Source organism: Hypanus sabinus, chromosome 16 (assembly GCF_030144855.1).
Source record: "Hypanus sabinus isolate sHypSab1 chromosome 16, sHypSab1.hap1, whole genome shotgun sequence".
Lineage (NCBI taxonomy): Eukaryota > Metazoa > Chordata > Chondrichthyes > Myliobatiformes > Dasyatidae > Hypanus > Hypanus sabinus.
This window is the reverse complement of record NC_082721.1, coordinates 2,730,364-2,753,242: the sequence shown is the minus strand read 5'-3', so window position 1 is coordinate 2,753,242 and position 22,879 is coordinate 2,730,364. Positions and strand designations below refer to the sequence as shown.

At 42.5% G+C, this 22,879-nt stretch overlaps 1 protein-coding gene across 1 annotated transcript in view; it reads left to right on the top strand.

The window, feature by feature from the left end:
- mau2 (MAU2 sister chromatid cohesion factor) overlaps positions 1-22,879 on the top strand; it is a 72,479-nt gene that overhangs the window by 13,835 nt on the left and 35,765 nt on the right. The window contains exons 4-8 of the mRNA XM_059990987.1: positions 3,718-3,813; positions 9,667-9,761; positions 12,921-12,948; positions 16,581-16,736; positions 17,624-17,770. Coding sequence (XP_059846970.1) covers positions 3,718-3,813; positions 9,667-9,761; positions 12,921-12,948; positions 16,581-16,736; positions 17,624-17,770 — 522 coding nt within the window. The remainder of the gene's footprint in view (positions 1-3,717; positions 3,814-9,666; positions 9,762-12,920; positions 12,949-16,580; positions 16,737-17,623; positions 17,771-22,879) is intronic.

Here is a 22,879-nt window from a genome sequence, read left to right as displayed (position 1 = left end):
GGCAGGGGCCTGAGGAATGGGTGAAACACTGGAGGATGGCCAATGTTGTTCTGTTTTTTAAGAAAGGCTGTAAGAATAAACTAGGAAGTTATGTGTCGGTGAGCCTGCCATCAGTAGTGGGAAAGTTATTTGAAGGTGTTCCAAGGGACTGGATACATGAGTATTTGGATAGACACGGACTGATTAGGGAGAGTCAACATGGCTTTGTGCATGGTAGGTTGTTTCTAACCAGTCTTATAAAGTTACCAGGAAAGTTGATGAAGAAAAGACAGTGGATGTGCTTTGCGTGGACTTTAGCAAGGCCTTTGGCAAGGTCCTGTTTGGGAGGTTGGTCAAGTAGGTTCAGTGGCTTGTCTTTCAAGATGAGGTAGTAAACTGGATGAGACATTGGCTTTGTAGGAGAAACTGGAGGGTGGTAGTAGATGGTTGCCTTTTTGTCTGGAGGCTTTTGATTATTGGTGTGCTTCAGGGATCAGTGCTGAGTTGGTTGTCTGCAGTACCATGCAAGAATCCTTGGGCACATGTATATAGCTAGGGTGCCTAAGATTTCTGCTCAGTACTGTATATTGGTTAAAATAGGAAGGTGATTGAGAAACAGAAATAAGAATACTTGACTTTGTATTAGTTCAGTAGTATTAAGTGTTATTTGGTAACTGGAAAGACATAATATACAGTACTGTGCAAATGTCTTGGGCACCCTAGCTATATATAGTGCCTGTTTTAAAAAAATAAATATGTATTTGCCCCCCCCCCCCCCACCCTTGGAAGTTTTCATGTTTTTTTTTACAACATTGAATCACGGTGGATTTAATTTGGCTTTTTTGACACTGATTAACAGAAAAAGACACTTTTGTGTTAAAGTGAAAATGGATCTCTACAAAGTGATCTAAATATAAAACAAAGTAATTGCGTAAGTATTCAACCCCTTTAATATGACACACCAAATCATCAGTGGTGCAGCCATTTGGTTTTGGAAGTCACATAATTAGTTAAATGGAGAACATCTGTGTGCAGTCAAGGTGCTTCAATTGATTGTAGTGAAAATATACCTGTGTGTGGAAGGTCCAACTACTGGTGAGTCAATATCCTGGCAAAAACTACATCATGAAGACAAAAGAACTCTCCAAGCAACTCTGTCAAGGTTATTGAAAAACGCAAGTCGGGAGATGGATACAAGAAAATTTCCAAGTCACTGAATATCCCTTTAGTCATTCATCAAGAAATGGATAGAATATAGCGCAGCTGTAAATCTGTCTAGAGGAGGCCATCCTCCAAAACTCTGTGACCATGCAAGAAATGGACTAGTGAGAGGGGCCACCATGAGACCTATGACAAGCTTCAGTGGCTGAAATGGGAGAGACTGCGCATACAACAACTGTTGCTCAGGTGCTTCACCAGTCACAGCTTTATGGGAGAGTGGTAAAGAGAAATCCACTGTTGAAAAAAGCTCACATGAAGTCTTGGCTAGAATTTGCTAGAAGGCATGTGGGAGACTCTGAAGTCAGCTGAAAGAAGGTTCTATGGTCTGATGAAACCAAAATCAAGTATTTTGGCCATCAGACTAAACACTATGTTTGTTGTAAGCCGATCACCACACATCATCAAAAACACTCCATCCCAACTGTGAAGCATGGTGGTGGCTGCATCATGCTGTGGGGATGCTTCACTGCAGCAGGCCCTGGAAGACTTGTGAAGGTAGAGGGTAAAATGAATGCAGCAAAATACAGGGAAATCCTGGAGGAAAACCTGATGCAGTCTGCAAGAGAACTGCGACTTGAGAGAAGATTTCTTTTCCAGCAAGAGAAAGACCACAAACATGAAGCCAAAGCTGCACAGGAATGGCTTAAAAAACCAACGAAGTTAATGTCTTGGAGTAGCCAGGATAGAGTCCAGGCCTCAATGTAATTGAATTTGTGGCTGGACTTGAAAAGGGCTGTTCACTCATGATCCCCATGCAGTCTGACAGCTTGAGCAGTTAGGAAAATGAGGGGAGATTTTTAAAGAGATACAAAGTTGAGAGATATAGATAGGGTAGTTACAAGCAGGCTTTTTCCCACTGAGGTTGGAGGAGACTAGAGCTAGAGGTCATGGGTTAAGGATGTTTAAGGGGAGCATGAGGGAAATTTCTTCACTCAGGGTGGTGAGAGTGTGGAGCAAGCTGCTAGCAGAAGTGATGGATGTGGATTTGATTTCAACGTTTAAGAGAAATTTGGATGGGAGGGATATGGAGGGCTATGGTCTGGGTGAGGTTGATGGGACTGGACAAATTAATAGCTCAGGCTGGACTAAATGAGCAGGAGGGCCTCTTTCTGTGCTGTAGTGTCCTATGACTCTGACTATAAAAATTTTGTAGTACCAAAAGAGAGCAAAGTAGTGGGGTAGTTCAGACCTCAGATGGTGATAGGGAAGAAGCTGTTGAGTGTGTGTCTTCAGGCTCCTGTACCACCTCCCTGATAGTATCACTGAGAAGGTGTCATGGGTGGTGAGGGTTCTTCAAGATGGATGCCACTGTTTTGAGGCATCACCTTTTGAATATAGCTTTAGGCTAGTGCCCAAGAAAAAATATACAAAATTTTAGGACTATGACATTAAAAAGTTCACTTCTAGAATTGTATAAGGCAGAAATTTAACTTTCAAGCTTATATAGATTGCACAATTGCTTAAAAACAAAGAGGTGGTGGGAAATGGACAGAAAGGGTAAATGTACCAGGGTTCAAAACTTCAGTTGCTGTAAAATACTAATGAATAACTCATGAGGCAACATGTAAAAAGAAATGGAGAAGACACATCGCCACCAAGCATCAGAACTGGGTGCCAAGGTAGTGTAGCAGACAGTGCGACAGTATTACAGTTTGGTGCATCGGAGTTTGGATTTGAATTCTGACATCATCTGTAAGGAGTCTGTATGTCTTCCCCATGGAATGTGTAGGTTTTCTCCTGGTGCTCCTGTTTCCTCCGTACTAATTAGTAGGTTAATTGGTTATTGTAATTTCACCCATGTAGTGCTAGGGTTAAATTGGGCGTTGCTGAGCAGTGTAGCTCAAAGGGCTGGAAGGGCCAGTTCTGCACTGTATCTAAATGAATAGGAATTGGTGAGAAGCTCTTGGGACTGATGGGCTATGATGCACAGCTGTAACTTTCAGAGCCACTGCCTCACAAGTTTAACTCTGTCAGCACTTGGGTTTTCTTCAGCTGCTTCTGTTTCTCAAATATGTGCAGATTGGTATCATGATTGACCTGGAATATGGGAGAGGTTGAAGAGAATATGGGAAGAATATAATCTGGGAGAAATGTTGGATTGATGTAAGTGGGTAGTTGATTGTTGGTGTGCACCTGAGTTGAAGGCGTTGTTTCCATGCTATATCCCTCCAGGACTCTTAAACACTAGAAGTTTGTGGTCAAGACTTCTGAATTTTTATTGTGAGCAGAGGCATTTCTTAACTTTCATTCTGGTTCTAATTTTTAAGCAATGCTTGCTGATCCAAAACAATCTAACCATGAGAAAACTTTTCATTTTGTGAAAACTTTGATTGTTCCTTTGCCATTTGAAATTGAAGGAAATAATTTTTTATTCTAAACCTTTTAGCTTGGAGGTTTGTTGCAATTGTTGTGTATTGTAATACTGCATTTGTTTTACATCTTGTGAGACAAGTCTTCGTTTATGTCTCTGCCTGATTCATAACTTTGTTTAAAGAAATGATGCTGTTTGTCTTTCAGAATCTGGTTGATTCAGCAAAACCACTTCTACGCAAAGCAATTCAGATTTCTCAGCAGACACCTTACTGGCATTGTCGACTGCTCTTTCAGCTTGCAGTATGTATCTTTAGTTTGTTATGGTTACTGCGGGGTTCACGACATGGTGAAGGTTCACTATGTCACAAGTGTTGAACTGAGAGCTTAACCAACTCTGAGTGCCTCTGATCAACCAGGAGACATTTCAGAGGAAAGCCCGAAGTTGGTATTTGCAGTGACCTAATCCAACCCTCATTTCATGAACTTTGCATTACTTTCCATTTACTCCTCTTCCATAGCACAACTCTCAAAATAGCTAACCTCCTTTTCGCATGCCACTGTCCAAAGGAGATATAGATTGTGTGGAGGTGGGGGAGAGTTCAAAAGAAGTATGTGGGAGTAGTCAGCACATTTTGCACACCACAGTCCCAAGGAGACATTAGATTGCACATAATTAGGCAATTAGCAAGTGTCAAAGAAGTTGGGTTTAGCGGAGTGGCCATTAAGTGAGTGGGCCAGTGTTGAAGAGGGGAGTTGAGGCTCTGGTTCAGAGGCTTCTCTGAGGAGAGGTGCAGGTTGTAGGTATTTTTTTCATTATTTATTCTTATTGCACATTTAAAGCCGTGGGGGTGCTAGACAGGGTATTGCTATGCTCTTGTGGGATGTGGGAAGGCAGGGAGACTTCCAGTGTCCCTGACAACTACATCTGCAAAAAGTACATCCAGCTGCAGTTTCTAACAGACCATGTTAAGGACTTGGATTGGACCTGGATGAAATCCAGATCATTCAGGAGCCTGAGAGGTTGATAGACAGGACATATAGGGAGGTGGTTACACCCAGGGTGTAGGAAACAGGTGCCTGGTGACTGTCAGGAGGGGAAAAGGGGAAAGACAGCCACTGTAGAAACCTCTGTAGCCATTCCCCTCTCAAGTCTCTGGCACTGAGCCTGGCTCAGAAGTGTGGGTGGGGGGTGGTGAAGTGGGTTAGGGTAACGATTGAGGATTCATTGGTTAGGGGAACAAAAAGGAGGTTCTGTGGGTGAGATTGAGATTCACAGATGGTTTGGGGTGGCAGGGTTGGGGACATCTCAGATCGAGTCCACAGCTTTCTTAAGTGGGAGGGTGCGCAGCCAAAGGTTGTGATCTACATTTGTACCAGTGACGTGGTTTGGATGGATGATGAAGTCCTGAAAAGTGAGTTCAGAGAGTGAGGTGCTAAGTTAAAGGGCAGGATCTCCATGATTAGATTCTCAGGATTGCTACCTGTGTCACGTACTAGTGAGACCAGAAATACAGGATCATGTAGTTAACATGCGGCTAAGGAGTTGGTGCAAGAGAGAGGGCTTCAGTTATTTAGATCATTGTACTCTCTTCCAGGAAATAAGGGACCAGGTTGGGGACTGATATCCTAGTGAGAAAGTTTGCTAGTGCAAGTTTGCTAGTTTGCTAGTGTGTATGTGGGTGGTGTTTACAACTAGATTTACAGGGAAATGGGAACCACAGCATCAGAACAAATAATGGAGAAATGTTATTAAACCAACATACAAAGTCAGGAATTGAGATGTTGAGCCTGGTGGGACTAATGTTGTTTTTCAGTGTAGGAGTATTGTAGGAAAGATAGTTGAGCTTAGGGCATGGATCAGCATGTGAAATTAGACATTGTAGCCACAGTGAGACTTGTTTTTAGGAGGAGCAGCTCAGTCTGGGGTTCCATTGTGGGTAGAGTGGGAGGGATTAAAAGGGGAGGGGTGGCATTACTAGTCAGGGAAAATGTCACGGCAGTGTTCAGACAGGACAGACCAACGAGCTTGTCTAGTGAGGCTTTGTGGGCAGATCTGAGGAATAAGAATGGTATGACCACGTTATTGGGATTATAGACCACCCAAAAGTTCAAGCAAATCTGTAGAGATTGCAGACTGTTGCAAAAAAGAAAGGTTGTGATAAGTAGATGATTTTAACTTTCCACATGTTCACTGGAATTCCCAAACTGTAAAAGGGCTGGATGGGAAAGAGTTTGTCAATTGTGTTCAGGAAAGTTTCCTTAATCAGGATATAGAAGTTGCAACTAGAGTGCAATACTAGATCACTAGGGAGCGAGACAGGGGAAGTGACAGAGGTTTTTGTAAGGTAACACTTTACATCTAGTAATCATAATGCCATTAGTCTCAAGGTGATTATGGAAAAGAGTTGGTCTGGCCCTCTGTTTGAGATTCTAAATTGGAGAAAGGCCATTTTTGATGGTTTTGGAAAGGATCTGTTAAGTGTGGATTGGGTCAGGCTGTTTTCTGGCAAAGGTGTACTTGGTAAATGTGAGGCCAAAAGTGAAGTTTTGAGAGTACAAAGGTGGTTTGTGCTTGTCAGAAAAGGTTGGCATCTGTCTTGTCTTGAAGGACAATGGGTGATGATGATCATTACAAACCTGGGTGGAAGCTATGGAGGTCCTGAGATGCCCAGTCATTAAGATCCCCCTCTTGGCCTCACTAGTATAGTAAAAGGAAAATTTACGAAGCAATACATTTGGCACCAGCTTGGCTGCAGGAGCTGCCGGAAGGATGTTCAATGATGTCCAGCCGCCTTAGGGGCTCCACTCCGGATTTACTGACTGGGTTTACTCCCATAGCCTTTATCTCTCTCGAGTCTGCCCACAAGGCAGTGGGGCTATTTACCCATAGCTGGGAATCTGGTTCATGAGCACCAGGGCATGTCCACACACCAGTCGGCCTATGTGCTATGTGTGCAGGGACTGGACCTCCTCCCTGTTCTCTGTAGTCCAGCCCGAGTCTAAAAGGAGTTCAGGTGCATCACAACAACCATTTTGATACCCGTCAGTATAAAAGGCAAGGATAACAGGTTCTTGAGAGATATCGAGGCCCTGGTTAAGAAAAAAAAGATGCATTGCAGGTAAAGGAACAACTGAGGTTCTTGAGGTATAAGAAATGCAGAAGAACACTTAAGGAAATCAGTAGGACTAAAAGAAGGCATGTGGTTGCTCTACCAGGCAAGATGAAGGAGAATCCTCAGGGCTTCTACAGATATATTGAGAGCAAAAGGATGGCAAGTGACAAAATTGATCTGGAAGATGAGATAGGTAATCTATGTGTGAGGCCAAAAGAGAAGGGGGAGATCTTAAATGCATTTTGCTTGCATCTGTAATTACTCAGGAGACAGACAGAGTCTGTAGATGTCTGCCCTAGCAGAGATTTTAAAAATCTTTAGGTGTGGATGAGGTGTAAGGGATTAGAGGATACCTAATATTGTTCTGTTGTTTAAGAAAGGCTCTAAGAATAAGCCAGAAATTATTGCCAGTGAGCCTGAGTATTGGGAAAGTTATTTGAAGGTTTTTAGTTAGTTTTTCATGCATTACTAGGAAAGTTAAAGGAAACACAGTGGTTATTGTCTGTGTGGACTTCAGCAAGGCCTTTGACAAGGTCCCACATGGGAGGTTGGTCAAGAAGGTTCGGTTGCTCGGCATTCAAGATGAGGTAGTAAATTGGATTAGACAGTTGTTCTAGATGGTTGCCTCTCTGAATGGAGTTCTGTGACATGGCATGCTGGAGGGATAGGTGCTGTGTCCATTGTTGTTTTCTGTATCAATGACCTGGATGGTGTGGTAAACTGGATCAGCAAATTTGTGAATGACACCAAGATTGGGATGTAGTGGACAGTGAGGAAGATTATCAAAGCTTGCTACAGGATCTGGACAGCTTGGGGGGAAAATGGGCTGAAAATGATAGATGGAATTTAATGGAGACCAGTGTGAGGTGTTGCACTTTGGAAGGACCCATAAACAGTAGAGCACTGAGAGGTGTGGTAGAACAAAGGGATCTGGGAATACAGGTCCACTATTTGTTGAAAGTGGCATCGCGGGTTGATAGGGTTATAAGGTTTTGGTGCGTTGGTGTTCTGAAATCAGTATATTGGATACAGGAGTTGGGATGTTATGTTGAAATTGTATAAGATTTTTGTGAGTTTTAGCCACCTCCCTACAGGAAAGATGGAAATAAGATCGAAAACAGTACAGATAAAATTTAGGAAGCTGCTAGGACTTAAGGACCTAGTTTTAGGAAAAGGTTGAGTAGGTTGTGACTTTATTCCCTGGAGCATAGGAGAATGAGGGGAGATTTGTTAGAAGTATACAAAATTATGAGGGTATAGATAGTGTAAATGCAAACAGTTTTTTCCACTGAGGTTGGGTGAGAGTACAAGTAGTGGTCATGGGTTAAGGGTGAAAGGTTAAATGCTGAACATGAGGGGAAACTCCTTCACTCAGAAGGTGGGGAGACTGGAACAAGCTGCTAGTGGAAGTGGTGGATGTGAGGTCGTTTTCAGCATTTAAGAGAAATCGGATAAAGTACATGGGAGGGGTATGGCGGGCTATTGTCTGGATACAGGTCTGTGGAACGAGGTAGATTAATGGTTTGGCACAGAAAGACGGGCTGAAAGACCTGTGCCCTTGATATGTGGCTGTGTCTCACAGCTCAATGGTGAATGTAAAAGCCAAATTTTTGTGAATTCTTCACAAGGAGTGCCACCACTGAATTAATGGTGATGACAATCAATCAGATGTTTAATCTTCCTCTCGATCTGGTTACTGAGCAGTTTTTTTCCCTCCATACCGTTCTTGCTCTGTCCTGAGCATCTTCGAACAGAACACTTCAATACAGTGCAGGTCCTTCGGCCCACAATGTTCACCAGTCAGTGTTGTCTTTTCCAGTGTGGACTCGAGGCACACTTCTTAACTTAATGGTTGCACTGTGGCTCTGGATGAAGGGAGAGAGATTTTCACAAGGTTAGAGAGTACCACCGCAAGAACATAAGCTTTGTCACTCCTGCTCTGCCGTGGCTGATCTGACCATAGACTCAGCCCCACCTACTTAATTCCGCTGCTGTAAAAACATCTAACAGTCTAAAGTATATTTAATGAGGCAGCTTCCCTGTACAGTAAATTCCACAGTATCATTTTCACTAGTCTTTAGGAAAAACAGTTTCTCTTCATCTCTGTCCTCTATCTACTCTCCCATATGATTGTTTCAGTCTTTAGAATTTGTCAGTAGCCTGTGTTGGAAGTTATCGGAAAGGTTCATATTTGACTTAAGTCATCCCGTAATTGCTGAGGGAAATTGTCCGATCCTAATATTCCTGCCCATTGACGTTCTGATAAAGTTTATTGATAGCGGTGTAGGACCTTGGGATGGATGGCCTGGTTGTTGAATCAGTAGGTGGAGGTGGCAGTCTAGCTGCCCAGTTCACTCCATTTGATGTTTCTTGTATCTAATCTTTCCTTTTGGGTGAAATTCATCTACATTATACACCATGTATTTCTACATTTTCTGTTGGTTGTCTGTCATATTTGATTATGATAGGAAACCTGTGTGGGAGAGTTTTTAAAATGGAAGAGCTGTTCAGTGAGGCAGTTCCATTCTCTTAACCTTGGACATTTGAGTCAAGTGGTACGAGTAGTTGTTGCAATTGATGTTGCAGTGGATGACCATGACTTCTCTTGTGCCTCATTATGCCCTTTGCTCTCTGAGGAGTGTTGCAGAGCCACCTTCTTGGCTCTGTAGAACTTTCACTGTAGAACTTATCCACTCAGTTCACCAGAGCTGACTTCACATGCTAAGACAGGAATCTTGCCGTGGTATAAGAACTTCTGGCTACCTTCACTTCATTTAGCCCACTTGTTGGAACAGTATACTGGGGTGTCGCCACAAACAGCTACTTGAGGCCACAGGTGAGAGCTGAGTGTCTGGGGGGGCCCAAAAGTGGATGAGCTGCCCCAGAATGGACATGACAAGTCCCTTCACCAGAGGTGCTACTCCTTACTGGGCATCCCATACACCCAATGGTCAGAAGAAATACGCCTCATTTTCATAATTTAAAGGAAGGAAAAAATTAAAGCAGTCCTTTAATTCATTTTGTTTTCCTCTTCTGACAGCAATTGCACACGTTAGAAAAAGATTTGGTCTCAGCATGTGACCTCTTAGGAGTTGGAGCTGAGTATGCAAGAGTAGTGGGATCAGAATATACCAGGTAAGTCCCAAATCTCTGCGACTGATGAACAGCTGGCAAAATAAACCAAGCCACAAGCTTTTTATTTTAATAAATAAATTTTATGGAGAGATGGTCTGATGTCTGTTGCTTGCTGGCTCATTTCAGAGTGAGATGTTGCTGGTGCAGTGGCTATCCGACTGGTAATCTGGGTACTGGCGATCAAATCTTACCATGACAGCTGCGGAAGTTAAAATTTTTCAATAATCTGGACTCTGGAAACAACAATTTAAATATTAAATGATCTTTATCTGTTGTATGTGTGTTGAAACATAGACAGTGAAATGTGGGGTTTGTGTCATAGAACATAGAAATCTACAGCACAGTACAGGCCCTTCGGCCCACAATGTTGTGCCGACCATGTAACCTACTCTAGAAACTGTCTAGAATTTCCCTGGGTCAGAGCCCTCTATTTTTCTGAGCTCCATGTACCTATCTAAGAGGCTCTTAAAATACCCTATTTTATCTGCTTCCACCACTGCCACTGGCAGTGCATTCCACACACCCACCACTCTCTGTGTGAAAAAATTTAACCCTGACATCCCCTCGGTACCTATTTCCAAGCACTTTAAAACTATGCCCCCCTGTGTTATCCATTTCAACCCTAAGAAAAAGCCTCTGGCTATCCACACGATCATTGCCCCCTCATGTAGAAATAGCAGGAGCTCTGACGGAGATCTTTAATATGTCATTAGAAACGGGGATTGTGCCGGAGGATTGGCGTATTGCTCATGTGGTTCCATTGTTTAAAAAGGGTTCTAGAAGGAAGCCTAGCAATTATAGACCTGTCAGTTTGACATCAGTGGTGGGTAAATTAATGGAAAGTATTCTTAGAGATAGTATTTATAATTATCTGGATAGACGGGATCTGATTAGAAGTAGCCAGTATGGATTTGTGCGTGGAAGGTCATGTTTGACAAACCTTATTGAATTTTTTGAAGAAGTTACGAGGAATGTTGACGAGGGTAAGGCAGTGGATGTAGTCTATATGGACTTCAGCAAAGCCTTTGACAAAGTTCCACATGGAAGGTTAGTTAAGAAGGTTCAGTCGTTAGGTATTAATGCTGGAGTAATAAAATGGATTCAACAGTGGCTAGATGGGAGATGCCAGAGAGTAGTGGTGGATAATTGTTTATCGGGATGGAGGCCGGTGACTAGCGGGGTGCCTCAGGGATCTGTTTTGGGCCCAATGTTGTTTGTAATATACATAAATGATCTGGATGATGGGGTGGTAAATTGGATTAGTAAGTATGCCGATGATACTAAGGTAGGAGGTGTTGTGGATAATGAGGTGGATTTTCAAAGCTTGCAGGGAGATTTATGCCGGTTAGAAGAATGGGCTGAACGTTGGCAGATGGAGTTTAATGCTGAGAAGTGTGAGGTTCTACATTTTGGCAGGAATAATCCAAATAGAACATACAGAGTAAATGGTAGGGCATTGAGGAATGCAGAGGAACAGAGAGATCTAGGAATAACTGCATAGTTCCCTGAAAGTGGAGTCTCATGTAGATAGGGTGGTGAAGAGGGCTTTTGGAACGCTGGCCTTTATAAATCAAAGCATTGAGTACAGAAGTTGGGATGTTATGCTAAAGTTGTACAAGGCATTGGTAAGGCCAAATTTGGAATATTGTGTGCAGTTCTGGTCACCGAATTATAGGAAAGATATCAATAAATTAGAGAGAGTGCAGAGACAATTTACTAGGATGTTACCTGGGTTTCAACAATTAAGTTACAGAGAAAGGTTGAACAAGTTAGGTCTCTATTCATTGGAGTGTAGAAGGTTGAGGGGGGGATTTGATCGAGGTATTTAAAATTTTGAGAGGGATAGATAGAGTTGACGTGAACAGGCTGTTTCCATTGAGAGTAGGGGAGATTCAAACTAGAGGACATGATTTGAGAGTTAGGGGGCAGAAGTTTAAGGGAAACACAAGGGGGTATTTCTTTACTCAAAGAGTGATAGCTGTGTGGAATGAGCTTCCTGTAGAAGTAGTAGAGGCCAGTTCAGTTGTGTCATTTAAGGTAAAATTGGATAGGTATATGGACAGGAAAGGAGTGGAGGGTTATGGGCTGAGTGCGGGTAGGTGGGACTAGGTGAGATTAAGGGTTCGGCATGGACTAGGAGGGCCAAGATGGCCTGTTTCCGTGCTGTGATTGTTATATGGTTATATTATACACCTCTATCAGGTCACCTCTCATCCGTTGTCACTCCGAAGAGGAAAGGCCAAGTTCACTTGACCTGTGTCAATGACCAACACAGTCTGAGGTTGAGCTAGGGGTGGCCCGAGTTGTCGTAGCTTCCAGTGCCAATGTAGCATGCCCACGATTTACTAACCCTAACCTGTACATCTTTGGAATGTGAGAAGAAACTGGAGTACCCAGAGTAAACATACAGTCACAGGGAGACTGTACAAACTCCTTACAGGCAACAGTGGAAATTAAGCTGTGATCACGGACACTGTATTTGTGTACATTAACCACTACACTACTGTGCCACCCTTTAACAATAGAAGAGAAAACAAAATTTAAAAAGAATGGGGAAGCAAGCAAGCAGACTGTGTTGGAGAATGTACAAATTCCTTATGGACAGCGTTGGCACTGTAATCAGTTACACTATTGTACTGCCCTTTGATTAATAATGACTTCGAGAACAACTGTATTATCATTAAAACCCCTGTGAATATTAGTGAAATGGGTGGAAGAGAATCTGACACTTGTATAGAACTCCATGGCCACTATTGCTTGGGTAACGCTTAAATGTCCTGTGAAATTATAACTCAATTCAAGCACAGTTAAAGATGACAATACCTGCTTAACTTGACAACAAAGCCCAGCTCCCGAAAATTAAAAAAAAAGAATTAACAAAAATATAGTCATTCACATTGAGTTTGGAGTCACAAATGGGACAGAGCAGGTAGGTGGCATCTTCAGTAATGCCATGCTTGACAGTCTGCAACCGTAGAGCTACAGCTCTCCCTCAGTGCTACCCTGGGATGTCACCCTGGACACTCTGGTTAGTTCTCTGCAGCAGGATTCTAGAAAATCTCAAATGTATTGTGAATTTTCCCCAGAGAGGTTTAACATTTTGCGTGTCTTTTATTGAAATAAATGTCTAATTGGAAATGTAAACTACTTCTCTTGCAGAGCGCTCTTCCTCTTAAGCAAAGGCATGGTAAGTGTTTCTGATTCATATAATTGCTAACTGACTTAATGTGTGTGCATTTTTCCCTGCTCTAAACATTGTGCCATCTGTGCTCATCGCAGACAAAATGGAAGGGAGAATCCCTTCATAATAACAGTCAACTGGAGGGGGACAGGACTTCTAGGACATTAACTGCAACACAGTGAACTTCAGCAGGAGAACTCGGTGTCAGGGACGAAATATCCTTGCGGTTCTTCAATGGGGCTTGAATTGATCAGGCCAAAAAGCATTGGTACTGATGAAATTTCAGGGAGTTTTTTTTTGCCAAAAATCAAGCTGGATCTCTTTTAACATAAAACACAGAAAAGCACAACACAGTACAGGCACCTTTTAACCTACTCTAAGGTCAATATAACCCTTCCCTCCTACATAACCCTACATTTTTCCATCATCCATGGGCCTACCTAAGAGCTTCTTAAATGTCTCTAATGTATCTGTCTCTACCAACACCCTTGGCAGGGTGTTCTGTACACCTATCACTCTGTTTATATATAAAACAATAAATTAAAACAAGAAACAACACACACAAAATGCTGGTGGAACACAGCAGGCCAGGCAGCATCTATAGGGAGAAGCCTGTTGACGTTTCGGGCCAAGACCCTTCGTCAGGACTAACTGAAAGGAAAGATAGTAAGAGATTTGAAAGTAGAGGGGGGAGGGGGAAATGCAAAATGATAGGAGTAGACCGGAGGGGGTGGGACGAAGCTATGAGCTGGAAAGGTGATTGGCGAAAGTGATACAGAGCTGGAGAAGGGAAAGGATCATAGGACGGGAGGCCTCAGGAGAAAGAAAGGAAGGGGGGGAGCACCAGAGGGAGATGGAGAACAAGCAAACAACTAAATATGTCAGGGAAGGGGTAAGAAGGGGAGGAGGGGCATTAACGGAAGTTAGAGAAGTCAAAGTTCATGCCATCAGGTTGGAGGCTACCCAGCCGGTATATAAGGTGTTGTTCCTCTAACTTGAGTATGGCTTCATCTTGACAGTAGAGGAGGCCATGGATAGACATATCAGAATTGGAATGGGACGTGGAATTAAAATGTATGGCCACTGGGAGATCCTGCTTTTTCTGGCGGACCGAGTGTAGGTGTTACATGAAACGGTCTCCCAGTCTGCGTCGGGTCTCGCCAATATATAAAAGGCCACATCGGGAGCACCAGACGCAGTATACCGCACCAGCCGACTCACAGGTGAAGTGTCGCCTCACCTGGAAGGACTGTCTGGGGCCCTGAATGGTGGTGAAGGAGGAAGTGTCAGGGCAGGTGTAGCACTTGTTCCATTTACAAGGATAAGTGCCAGGAGGGAGATCGGTGGGAAGGGATGGGGAGGGACAAGTGGACAAGGGAGTCGCGTAGGGAGTGATCCCTGCGAAAAGCAGAAAGGGGGGGAGGGGAAAATGTGTTTGGTAGTGGGATCCCGTTGGAGGTGGCGGAAGTTACGGAGAATTATATGTTGGACCTGGAGGCTGGTGGGGTGGTAGGTAAGGACAAGAGGAACCCTATCCCGAGTGGGGTGGCGGGTGGATGGAGTGAGGGCAGATGTGAGGGAAATGGGAGAGATGCATTTGAGAGCAGAGTTGATGGTGGACGAAGGAAAGCCCCTTTGCTTAAAAAAGGAAGACATCTCCTTTGTCCTAGAAAGAAAAGCCTCATCCTGAGAGCAGATGCGGCGGAGACGGAGGAACTGTGAGAAGGGAATAGCCTTTTTGCAAGAGACAGAGGAAGAGGAATAGACCAGGTAGCTGTGAGAGTCTGTAGGTTTATAGTAGATATCAGTGGATAGGCCGTCTCCAGAGATGGAGACAGAAAGATCAAGAAAGGGGAGGGAGGAAATGGACCAGGTAAGTTTGAGGGCAAGGTGAAAGTTGGAAGCAAAGTTAATGAAGTACTTTAATAACCTTAAAATTATGCCACCTTGTATAAGCCATTTCCAGCCTGGGAAAATGTCTCTGGCTATCTTATCAATTTGCACCTCTTATCATTGTACATCTCAATCAAGTCATATCACATCTTCCTTTGCTCCAATGAGAAAAGCCAAACAAGAGAAACTCCAGCTGCTGGAAATCCCAGCAACACACACAAAATGCTGGAAGAACTCAGCAGGCCAGGCAGCTTCTAGGAAAAGAGTATAGTCAACATTTTGGGCTGAAACTCTTCGGCAGGACTTGGCTCAACCAAGAGAAGAGCCATAGCTCAATCTATCCTCATAAGACATGCTCTCCTGGTTAATGTGCTCTGCACCCTCTCTAAAGTTTCCACATCCTTTCTATAATGAGATAACCAGATAATGTGAGCACAGTATTTGAAGTGTGCTGCAACTGAAGTAAAGCTGCAATATTACCTCGTGTCTCTTGAACTCAATCCACTGACTAATGAAAGCCAACACACCATACACCATCTTAAACATCCTATCAACTTGCATGGACTCCAAGATCCCTCATTGCTTCACACTGTTAAGAGAGCCAATGGGCAAAATGTTTTCCTTGTGTTGTCATAAGTGAGAAAAAAAATCAATTTTAATTCCGGGGGGGGGGGGCTTGATAAAGAACTGTAGATGCTGGAAAACAACAAATGCTGAAAATATTTAGTGTACCAGGCAATAACTGTGCAAATGGAGATGGTTAACATTTCAGGTCAGAACTTGAATTGTGTCTTCAGTTGGCTCTGTTTCACAAGTACTACCTCAGTATTCCCAGCATTTTCTGTAATGATGCAGTTTATGTAGAATTAGCTCACGTGTTCAGAGCTGCTACCATAATGTCAGTGGATTGTGTTTCCCAGAGCTCATCATTGCTGGAAGATCAATCAACACACAAAATGCTGGAGGAAGTCAGCAGGTCAGGCAACATCTATGGAAGTGAATGAACTGTCGGTGCTTCAGGCTGAAGCCCTTCATCAGGACTGGAAAGGAAGGTGGGGGAAGAAGGCAGAATAACTGGGTGGTGGGGGAAGGGGATGAAGTAAGAAACTGGGAGGAAAAAATTGTTAAAGTGAAAAAGCTAGAGAGAAAGGAATCTGATAGGAGGGAAGAGTGGATCATGGGAGAAAGGTGAGGAGGAGAGGCCCCAGAGGGAGGGGGTAGGCAGGTGAGGAGGAGAAGAAGAGGCTAGAGTAGAGAAATGAAGAAGATGGTTGGGGAAGAAAATTACTGGAAGTTGGAGAAATCATTGTTCTTGCCATCAGGTTGAAGGCTACCATCAGATTGATTGATGATCTATTAACCAGGTCAGTTCCATCAAATGCCAGAAACTGCAGGTGGGTGAGCTACCAAAGAAAATCCCTTCAAAGGATCATGTTTATGTAAGGCAATTCTATTCACATGTTTCAGAGTTGAAAGTACAGGGCATACAGGGCATAATCTTCACAGTGACAGTGGGTAGTAACAAACACTGCAGTTTATAGTAAGGTGTCAGTTACAGAGCAACACACTCAAAATGTTGAGGAGACTCAACAGGTCAGGCAGCATGTATGGAAATAAATAAACTGTCGATGTTCAGTTCCAGAATTCTATTGGTGATGGTCAGTGGAAGTGTTGTTGATTATTTCCATGACTCTTCAGGTTGTAGCTGAGATGTTTAAGTAATGTTTTCTCCCATTGGTCCCCAGCTGCTGTTGATGGAACGGAAACTGCAAGAGGTTCATCCTCTGCTGACTCTATGCGGCCAGATTGTAGAGAACTGGCAGGGAAATCCCATACAGAAGGAGTCTTTGCGTGTCTTCTTTCTGGTACTACAAGTCACACACTATCTGGATGCAGGGCAGGTGAGCAAAGCAACTTTATCTAAACAGTGCCAGCACTGTTAAACCTGCTTTATAGTGTTTCAGTATAATCTAGCTGGTTTCTGTCAAATGGAATTCGTAGCAACACTGTTGTAGATCTGCAAGGTAGAGTACTAAAATTAGTCAGACATGGTTGCACCTATAGTTAAAATTAATTGATGCAGCTCACAATCAAAATCAGGTTTAATATCACTGGCATATGTTGTGACACTTGTAGTTTTGTGGCAGCAGCACATTGCGATGCAGAATTAAAAAGAACTATCAATTACAATAAGTATGTATGAAAAAAGTATTTAAATAAGTATTGGGGAAAATAGTGAGGTAATATTCATGAGTTCGTTGTTCATTCAGAAATCTGATGACTGAGAGGAAGAGGCCGTTCCTAAAATATGTGTGTGTGTCTTCTATACCACCACCTTGATGGTAGCAATGAGAAGAGGGCATGTCCTGGCTTCGAAGGTCCTTAATGATTAATGCCATCTTTTTTGAAGCATTGCCTTTTGAAGGTGTCCTTGATGTTGGGGAGGCTAGTACCCATGATGGAGCTGGCTGAGTTTATAACTTTCTGCAGCTTTTTCCAATCTTGTGTAGTGGCCCCTCCATGCCAGACGGTGATGCAACCAGTTAGAATGCTCTCCATTGTACATCTGCAGAAATTTGTGAGAGTCTTTGATGACCTATTAAATTTTCTCAAACTCCTGATGAAATATAGCTGCTGTCATGCCTTCTTTGTAATTGCATCAGTATGTTGGGCCCAGGATAGATCTTCAGAGATGTTTGTATAATATTTTCCAAAATATACTTTTTTGAGATGCAAGCAGTTTGAAAAACAAAAACAGTTGATTAATAACAGATAATGTGTACTTCAGGTCAAAAGCGTGAAGCCTTGTTTGAAGCAGCTGCAGCAGTGTATTCAAACCATCTCCACATTACATGATGATGAAATCTTACCCAGTAATCCTGCAGACCTCTTTCACTGGCTACCCAAGGAACATATGTGTGTCTTGGTTTATCTGGTAAGGAAGTTCTTCAGGGGTTTGGGGTTAATAAGACTGCAACAGAAACAGGACTTGTTGGGCTAAAGGTCCGCAATCAGTACTGGTCATATGGGAAGAATATTCTTTAGATTCGCTACTCTACATGAAGTTATTTCTTTTCTTCTGTGTGTCTTCATGTTCAGCCTCGTAAAGATTTTCATCTGAATGATATTACTCCTTTTAGTAAACTCCATAAATCCTTGGTTGACTCTCACATCCTTGCAAATCTACCATCCTAGTAATCAATCAGATGAACGTATCTCTTCCTCCATCACGTGCCAGTTTGTGGGTAGGAATGCCAGACTTGTACATGGTATTCCAGCTGCAGTTTCACCACAGTAATATACTTTTCCAGTAGAGTTATCATTTGCTGCACCTATTTATTAATATTAAGTCATCAATATAAAAAGGACATCTTGGTACCTCTGAATACTAACTTACAGTTTTCATTTTTTAACAAATACTGCTTTTTTACTTTTAAATCAGAGTGGATGAAGCTCCACATTAGATTCGATCTGCATGTCCTTCCCTTTGCATCTTGTATCTCTGAGACTTGAATCTTTTCATATAAACAAAGACAGCTGATAAATAACGGATCATGTGTACTCATCTAGCAGTAGTTCCGTGTCCTGTATGCCACCCAGCCTGATTGTATTACACTTTCTTGATATAGGTTGAGCAGTTGTAGTTCCGACGCCATTCCCTCTGGTGTCCCATATGTCACAACGTTCCAATCAGAAAATAACCTGTTTGCTTCTAATCTGCTTTCTCTACATATACTAAGTCAAAGTAAAGTTTATTATCAAAGTATGTATTTGTCATTATCTATTACCTGAAGATTCATTTTTTGCAGGCATTTATAGGAAAATCAAGAAACAGAATAGAATTTGTTAAAAACTATACATAAAGACTGATGAACATACTAAAGACACATTGTGTAAATAGAAAAAACACTGAGAAATCCATGCCATATTATTCCCAATCTCGTGTTCTCTTTTGTGTCACCTCGTCAAAGACGTTTTAGAAGATCCAGATATCTAAGGAATATGTGAATATGGTGTATTCTAGTTACATTCACAAAATAAGCATCACATTTATCAAAGTACATTTCCTTTCCATAATGTTGAATCTGCCAAGCGTGTTGTCATCTAGTGGCAAAATGAGTTACTGAAACCGCTTTAAAAGAAAGAAACTATCATTTTGTATTTAGAGTGAGCCTCTAAATCCCAGTCTAAAGCACAAAATTCAGGTGAAATTGGTACTATAGTGTCAGAAGTGTCTCAAGAAAGTAACATCCATCAGCAAGGACCCCTCCCCTCCATCCAGGCCATGCTCTTTTCATACTTCTGTCATGGGGCAGGAGCCTTGAGCCCACACCACCAGGTTCAGGAACAGTTATTACTTTACAACCGTCAGGCTCCTGATTGGTCTGGATGACTTCACTCACCTCAACTCTGAACTGATTCCACAACCTATGGCCTTGCTTTCAAGGATTAAAATTCTTAGATCTCAATTTAACAATCAGCCTAGTGAATCCATGTTGGTATAATTGCATTAGCTGGTAGAAATTATCTGTAGTTGTGGTTTTCATTTCATTAGCTGTCTGAATGAGATTGCCAGGTCCCCTCAATGTGACTGAAGGGAAATCCTGACACTAGTGAAACTGAAGAATTTTTGCCTGTGCGTGAGTATGTCATGCCACAATTGGAGGCAAAGGCCCAGAATTTCCTCAGAATGGATTCCTGCTTCCCCGCACCAAAACAAACACTTGCCTTCCTCAGGTATGCTGGTGGGAGATTGCTTTAAACTGAGTCACTAAGCAAGGTCATATCACAGAAATACTCCAACACCAGTGAAGCCATGCTCCTAACCATTCAAATCTTTTAAAGTTAAAATAAAATTAGGTGTACTGTTCATTATTTAAAGATACAATGCAGAATAGGTCATTCTAGCCCAACTAGCCACACTGCTTAACAACCCATCTATTTAACCCTAGCCCAATCACAGATCTAATTTATAATAACCAATTAACCAACTAACTGATGCGACTTTAAACTTGATTGTGTGGATAGCCAGAGGCTTTCTCCCAGGGCTGAAATGGCTAACACGAGGGGGCATATTGTTAAGGTGCTTGGAAATGGGTACAGAGGGGGTGTTAGGGTAAGTTTTTTTTCCACACACATAGTGGTGGGTGCATGGAATGAACTGCCAACAGCGGTGGTGGAGGCAGATACAATAGGGTCTTTTAAGGTCCTCTTGGGTAGGTACATGGAGCTTAGAAAAATAGAGGGCTATGCGCTAGGGAAATTCTAGGCAATCTCCAGAGTAGGTTACATGGTTGGCACAACATTGTGGGCCAAAGGGCCTGTAATATGCTGTAAATTTCTATGTTCTATGTTGGACTAGAAACCTGGAGGTCACTTCCATAAGTTATAAAAATATTAAAGGTAAACTCCAGAAAACAGTAAAATGCTTTTAAGTTGATCCTATCAATTCAAAACATGTAAATTCCTGAAACGTCCTCTCCTTTGTATTGGTCCTCTCTGCTCTTCCCATGCTTTAGTGAGCAGATGGGAAACTGCTGAAAGTTTGTGGGCTCCATACGAACATGGTTTCTAAAAGAATTAGGATCTGTGTGGCATAGAACAGTTCCATTGTTCTCCATTAGGGCGCCACAGCAGCGTAATGGCTAGTCGAATGCATTACTGCTCGGGGCATTGGAGTTCAACCCCAATGTCCTCTGTAAGGAGACTCTATGTGCTCCCCGTAGAATACAAGGAATTTCTCCTGGTCCTCTGGATTCCTTCCAAGGTCAAAAGGCATACCAGGTAGGTGAATTGGTCTTTGTAAATTGTCCAGTGATTAAGTCAAGGTTAAATTGCATTTGTTGGTCAGTGCGACCCGAAGGGTCTATTCCACACTGCATGCACAATGCTGGAGGAACTCAGCAGACCAGGCAGCATCTATAGAAAAACAGTACATTCAACGTTTTGGGCCAAGACCCTTCAGCAGGATTGGAGATCACTGAGTAAATAAAGCTCAATTCCTTTTAATAGAAGCCACTAGATTTTTGGGGTTGTGTCCTGTTCAAACAGGAGGAGATTTGGTTCGAGTATTTTTCATTTTCAGTGTTTGTTGGAAGCAAACTGGGGAGAGGATAGTTAAACTGACTTTCTACATGGGGGGTGTCATTTATTATGAATGATTAATGCTGTGAGGTGACAAAGATGATTGCGGGTAGGACAATGTTATCAGCTACATGGACTTTAGTAAAGCATTTAACAGAGTCCCTTATAGTAGATGGGATACATAGTGAGTTAGTGGATTGGATTCAATTAGCCTTCACCATGGAAGGTAGGGAGAGATGTTGCATCTTGCACAGAGAGCAGTAGTTGCCCTGAATGCATAACCAGGAGAACTGATGGGAAGCAGATATGACAGGACTGTTTATAAGGCATTTAGACAGGGAATGGAGAGATGTGGACAATGTTCTGGCACATGAGGTTAGTTTAACTTGGCACAATGGTCCTTACAGACTTGGGAGGTCCTGTTCCTGTGCTGAACAGTTCAACTGTATGTTCTGTTTTTATTGAGTTTAGTCTCATTAACCTCAATGGGGTTTAGTATCCCTGGCATATGTCATGAAATGTTGTTTTGCTTCAGTACATTGCCATACATAAAAAACTAAATTATAATAGATGTACAGTATATATGTACGTATTGTTACGAACCCCGTAACTGGGTCACTTACCAGCAAAGATAGAGCGGTCAGTTGAAGTCTGATGGTACTATTTTTAACAGTATTTATTAGTAAAAATACACAAAAATAATATCAATGCAAACATACAGATAATATACGTCGTCAATACTAAATCTAAAAGAGCGGGTATAATAATAATCAATAAGAAATAGCTCTATCGTTGTCTAGGGGATAATGTATTGTCCGATGGAAATATAAAAGTCACTCAGTTCATGCAGGCTGCAGCCTTTTGTTGGAGAGAGAGAGAGAGATTTTTAGAAACTTGCCGGCTTTCCTTTTATGATTTTGATCCATCAGAAGTCCCGTTGGTGTGGCCGTTCACTTGTGGCCTCTCCTTTAGCTAAGCTGTTCTTCCGTGATGAGCCCACTACCCTGGCAAGGGAGGACACACACAGGCCCTCACCGGTGTTCGCTATAAAACGCTGTCACTGGCTTTCCAGCGTTTCTCCTGGTGCGTCTAGGTGGGTTGTTCCCCAGACCCTCTTTTATCCTTACTCACGGGGTCTCAGATGTCAATCAGGTTGGGATGATGCAATCCCTCAACCAGCCCACTCTGGTCATCCCCTGAGGGGCTTCAGTGAATAATACAGTACTCAATACACAATTCCGTCTCCAAGAGACAATAGCGGTTATCAGGGGTTTTGTTTTCGCTGAGGCCAGGACACATTCCAAAACCTTGTGGATTCTCTCTCATTTCCTGGGTCCCAGACCCGAATTAGTAGCGATCTTGCGATTCTCAAAAAGGAGGGGGCTACTTTGTACCCTTCCGCCCCTCAGAGTTGTGGCACATTCGTAACAGTATGGTGCCTTAAATGTATTCAGCCTTCAACTATTTTTGCATTTTGCTGTCTCATTTTCTAAGTTTAATGTATTGAAATGGGAGATTTTCAGCTTGTCTATAAAACGTTCTGCATCATGTAAGATCAAAAGAAAATTTTCAAACTGTCAACAATTTACTAAAAATTAAAAACCAAAGGTATTCATCCCTTTTAAATTACTAAGCTAACTTTCCTCAGGTGCAAGACTGTATATTACTGTACCAACTCACCCATTTTGTTAATGTAGAAAACTGGAGAATCATCTGAATAAATACCACCTCTCTCTAAGGTGCAACAGTATGCTAGATTTTCAACGGACCAAACCAAAATGATGACTAAAGGGCATTCAAGGCAAGTCAGGGAAATGATAATAGAGAAGTATAAATCTGTGGAAGGGCACAAGTTTGTCTCAAAGGTATTGAACGTACCTCGAGCTCAGTGCAGTCCATCATGAAACCACAGCCATACTATCTAGGTCAGGCTGCCCCTCTAAACTTAGTTGCCAGAGAA